Source organism: Branchiostoma floridae, chromosome 6 (assembly GCF_000003815.2).
Source record: "Branchiostoma floridae strain S238N-H82 chromosome 6, Bfl_VNyyK, whole genome shotgun sequence".
In the NCBI taxonomy this organism is placed as follows: domain Eukaryota; kingdom Metazoa; phylum Chordata; class Leptocardii; order Amphioxiformes; family Branchiostomatidae; genus Branchiostoma; species Branchiostoma floridae.
The window spans coordinates 18,283,071-18,288,254 of NC_049984.1; the positions used below are offsets into that span (position 1 = coordinate 18,283,071).

A 5,184-nucleotide genomic window follows, 5' to 3' on the forward strand; every position below is an offset into this window, starting at 1 on the left:
TGCGTATATAACCGTAACGTCCATGATTATATATATAGTGTCAGTGTGTGATGTCGTTATGACTCCTAGTGTCAAGACTAGTCTTATAATGCTTTAATTTTACAATCATACCTATTGCATGAATCAGAATGCTTAAGCTTGTAACGTTATTCATTTATTGTTTAAGATTTGGAAGATGGGCAGTTACAGTGTTTTGTGCATTTAACTTTAATTGATACTAATAGATATGTACATAGGATTGTTTCATTGCATTAATGACTATTGAATGTTCACAACATGATAATGTTGGATACTATAAGTAGAATTGAATGCAGAATGTATGTTTTATGGAAAATCTATCAGACTGACAGTTAACTATTAACATTTTACTTTTTACTTGTAAAATATTGGAATATTAGGCTTTGGCTACTGAATGTCGCTGCCAGACTGTGTTCAACTTTGTTTTGATCTGTTCATCAAAAATATGTAATAAAAACATAAAAAATTCAACTGGTTGTTGTTTCGTTGTTGTTTCCTGTGTGTTGTATTTACTCTAGTGTTTTGACCTTCTCGTTCAGTAAACCTTCGTTGAAATGCCAACGTAACCTGCGGTATTATAAAATAATCTGACGTGTATGAATCAACTTTGACCTGTAACCTCTAACCCGTACCAGACATACCGGCCGGCCGGGTCTGTATGTTTGCGGGCGTTCCGCCTCAATACACCTGTATTAAAGGTGAGGTTAATGCGTAAAACTGTCTAAAAATAATACATTACTACTGTCCTAGCTGCAGAATGATAATGAATTGAGAGGAAATACCAAGAGAAGCGTTATGTTACGTAAAACTTGTGCGTAATGGTATGAGTACAGTGGGAGGGGGGCGGTGCCGACATGATGTACTCTGTGTATCACTAGTTCTGGATGAACAGCGATTGGGACAAGGAGCCTGTTTTGTATTCTCCAAGCAGAGGTTTAGGTCTTAGTACAGTGGCAAGGCTACGAAAGTCACGGGTTCCTCACTGGGCGTCCAGTGACGAACGTATATTCAAAATGGCGTCGTCACTGGACGCCCAGTGACGACGAAAGTTCGTCAATGGTTTCCCAGTGATGAATTGCTTTGTTGCAGTGATGAAGCTCTCTCGTTACTAGAATTCCAGTGATGAACCTTTACTCGTCACTCGGTTTCCAGTGATGAACTCCAATCGTCACTCGGAACCCAGTGATGAACGTCATTCGTCACTGGCCATCGAGTGCGGAACCACCGAAGTCACCGGTTCCTCACTGGGTTTTCCAGTGATCAGTGACTCTTCGTCACTGGACACCGAGTGATGAATTTATTTCGGCACTGGGCTTCCAGTGACCACGTCCTAATAGCACCGGAACGTTCCAGTGCTGAGTTCGATATGCAACAAAAACACATGTCGCCATAGCCTGTTCCTGTTAGATTTGGTCCGCTGTACCTAAAGGTCGCCTACTCAGTGTGTGTTTTTAATCTGTTCATGGCCTCTGTTCTTTGTCTGGTCCGGAAGTGTATCTTTATCCATCTTGGCTTGTTCAAATTCATGGTTTCCAGTGCTGATTCCGGTAAACCAGTGACGAAGTTCCTCATCACTGGAAAACTAGTGACGATAAATATTCCCCACTGGTAAGCCAGTGACGACGCGACTTCATCACTGGAAACCGAGTGATGAGAAATTTACCCGTGACTTCGGTAGTTTTGCAGTACAGTGATCGGGAAGTACTAAGAGAGTAATCGGTTTTATCATTGACAAAATTTGTCGAGGACTAAAGCACAGGTAGCCACCATCCCCAAAGATAGATTTAATTGATATCTTTAGATACGTTAGATATGCTAACGTTACGTAACCAACATAATAACGTGTTGTTATTGATTCAGCTTGCTTTTATCAATGTTCTGTTATCTAAATACATTAGGAACTGGACAAAACACAACAGTGAAGAGGGGACAGCCATGATGGACGTCATGTCAGAGGTAATCAGCTTTGTAGACAAGATTAAGACTTAGTACATAGAGTGCAACTGATGTTTCTACTAATGTAACACTATAATCACTGTACAGTAGCATGAATATACTAGTAGTGCTACCGCAAACTGAAAACCACTGAAAGCACTCCATTTTCCCCGTTTCATGAAATTAAATCGCTGCAAACTTAGAGATATGTACAGTAGATAGCAATGTATCATTAAACAAAATTTACCATTTTGTTTGTCATGCTAGGGTTCTTTCAATAGTGGTTTCAACTAAAGTTGCATGTAGTTATGACACTGTACAAGCAATGAAGAGTGGAAGTGAATGTTTTGTATTCAGCTCTTCTGTATTCAAGCTTGCACAATGCATCCTGTAATTATAACAGTGGCTTGAAATCTTATTGTCTCTGAATCTGATGTTTGTTACCTTTCAGTGGCTATCAGGAAACCAGCCTGATGGTTTGAGTCCTTCAGAAAGTGGAAACCTCACAGATAGATCCACATGTGACACTACTCCGCACAGAGAAACAAGACTTACAACAGGAGAAGATCTCCAAGGGGGCTCAGAGAGCTCCGACAGGAGACAGTGTACTGGGAAACATGTCATTGTACCACTTCACAATTCATCTGGTCCAAAAATGTACTACAAGTGTGAAAATTGCTCCTTCATCTGTGTGGAAGTTTCTAAGCCAGAGATACTTGAAACTTCAACAGAAGGAAAAGGTAGCAATGTTTCTGTGTTGCTGCAAGATTCAAATGAAGAAGATGCAGAAGGTGTTGCTAGTTGTGACAACAGTGGAGGAGAACGCAAAGGAGAGAAGAGGACTCGTACAAAAGGGTTCAGATGTTCCCTCTGCAAGTCTGATGTCACGTTCCTGAGTCTTGCTGCACTACGGCAGCACAGGAAGGACTCCCATGGGAGCAAACCTACTGACAAACAACCAAACAGAACAACACAGCAGCAAGAGATGAAGCAAGAGTTAAGAGCAAGATCAAAACTTTCACAAAAATCTGAGTCTTCCGTGGAGCAAAAAGAGAGGGCAGGTCAAAGACCAAAGAATCACAAGCGAACCAAAGACGTGAAGTGTCCCGTGTGCCACAAACTAGTCCCACACAGCATGTCTCTGAACAGACATCTGCACAGTCACAACAAGACTGCTGAGTGCCTGTTGTGCCACAGTAAATTCCAGGATAACACTGTACTGAAAACCCACATAGAGAACCTCCACATGACCTGGGTCCCCTCTTCAGAACCTCAGGGCCAAAGTCCACCAGTAAGTTCCTCAACATGTATGATAGGAGAAGCAACATGTAGTAGTGTTCAAGACCACACAGTAGGTAATGGTGGACTCACAATGGCATCCATTCAGGGAGTAATTGAAAGTATGAACAGCGGAGAAAATCTCAGGCCAGGCAGTGTTGATACTGACTTGGGACGAGATCCCGCCGAGGTGTTCTCTCAGCTTCTGTCAAGCGGAGCCATACTGGGCGGGGATACAGCTAACCAGGATGTATTAGGGGGTAATATTAGATGGGAAAGTCTGACTCAAACACAGAATTGGTCAGACATAAGATTTCCTGAAAATTCACCTGACAAAGCAGAAGTCACAAACCCTAAGGAAAGTACTAAAACTAAGATGACTTGTACTCACTGTCAAGCCAGGTTCACAACATCCTGTCAGCTAAGTCAGCATCTATCCAGCTCTCATGGCCTTACAAGGAGGTTCCGGTGTGAGGATACCTCCTGTAGGAAAGTGTTCGACACCATAGAAAGTTTTAAGGAGCATACAGCTGTCCACAGTCACAAGCCTTACAATTGTAGGACATGTGAAAGCTGTTTTGTAAGCAAGATGGAGTTACAAAAGCACCAGGCCAGTGAACACAAGATTGAGAAAGGGGTGAAGCTGACATGGAGAGACTATGCGAAGTATTCCTGTCCGAACTGTGTGTTTCGTAGCAGGGGTTACAAGGCTTTGCAAAAACACCTGGCTGAGGAGAGTCACAGCCACATGTGTAAGGTGTGTGGGAGGATCTGTACCAGCAGGGAGCTTCTCAAAAGTCACATGGTCAGCCACAACGACCAGAATTCTTTCCTGTGCGAGGAATGCGGAAGAGGTTTCAAGTCCAGCGACGCTATGAGACGTCACCGCTTGCAGAAGCACTCGGAGCAGCGGAACCACATCTGTCCTCACTGTGGACTGAGATTCAAGCTCAGCAACAAGTTAGGCAGACACATCAGGACAGTGCACGCCACTGACAAACCCCACAAGTGTCACCTGTGCGACAGGGCGTACACGCGCCGGGACAAGCTCCGGGACCACCTGATGACCCACACCAACGAGAGGCCATACAAATGCTCGTACTGCTCGTTGGGATTCAACAGGAAGGATCATCTGAACGATCACGTCAAGCTCCACACGGGAGACTTCAAGTTCCACTGCAACAACTGTGGCAAAGGTTTCACCAGGGAGAAGTATATGAAGGAACACAAGTGTACAGGACGGTCCCAGCCTAGGACTACCCTTGTTATGGCCCCACCCTTACCACAGTTACACCTCCCAGTGGTGACCATGGATGGTACAGAGAGCATGGAGGCTGCTAATGCAACCTTCACAATCTCCAGAATGGCATGGACTGAGTTTAGCTCACAAGCCTTTGAGTTGGGCCAAGGACAAGGCTCTATCAACTCAAAATAGAAATTATTTTCTATTTTACAGTCTTGTGTTAAAATTTTATTGTACAAGCTGAAAGCTGAAAAACACAGTCACCACAGTCGAGTGTGCTTTGTTGGGTAATCACACAGGCAGCAAATGCTATATCATTAGGCTATGGACATTTATAGGTCACAAGCCTTTCGTTGATGAGTTTGGCCAAGGCCAAAGCCCTTTCAACTCAAAATAGAACTTATACGATGTATTTTACAGTTTTATTTGTTTAAAAAATCTTCTTGTACAAGCTGAAAGCTGAAAAACACAGTGACCTTTCAACATCACTATCATAAAGAAAATTCTGATTAATTATTGACTTGAAAAGCTAGTTTCTTGCAATTTTTAAAATTAGTTTACCGCTATTTTGTGCAATCATAAGGCTTAGTGACAATAGAATGATTGGTATTTTGGTATAACTTCAAATTTTCCCAAGTAGATTGTATGTATGACTTCTACACTTCTACGAGTCACACCTGTGTAATTGTCCAACACTGCTCACTTGCCTG

The 5,184-nt window shown here is 42.8% G+C and overlaps 1 protein-coding gene across 1 annotated transcript; it reads left to right on the forward strand.

Moving 5' to 3' along the window:
* Nucleotides 1-594: 594 nt before the first annotated feature.
* On the forward strand, nucleotides 595-5,178 carry LOC118417975 (zinc finger protein 729-like). The gene is made up of 3 exons (XM_035823762.1): nucleotides 595-716; nucleotides 1,917-1,974; nucleotides 2,405-5,178. The coding sequence occupies exons 2-3, from the start codon at nucleotides 1,954-1,956 to the stop codon at nucleotides 4,664-4,666; spliced, it is 2,283 nt and encodes a 760-aa protein (XP_035679655.1). The 5' UTR covers nucleotides 595-716; nucleotides 1,917-1,953; the 3' UTR covers nucleotides 4,667-5,178.
* The last annotated feature ends 6 nt before the right edge of the window (nucleotides 5,179-5,184 follow it).

What these genes read in the sequence shown, in the direction of transcription:
- LOC118417975 (XM_035823762.1), top strand. Translation starts at nt 1,954, where the DNA reads ATGATGGACGTCATGTCAGAG. An exon ending in TGATGGACGTCATGTCAGAG is followed by an intron (nt 1,975 to 2,404) that starts GTAATCAGCTTT and finishes GTTACCTTTCAG; the next exon opens with TGGCTATCAGGAAACCAGCC.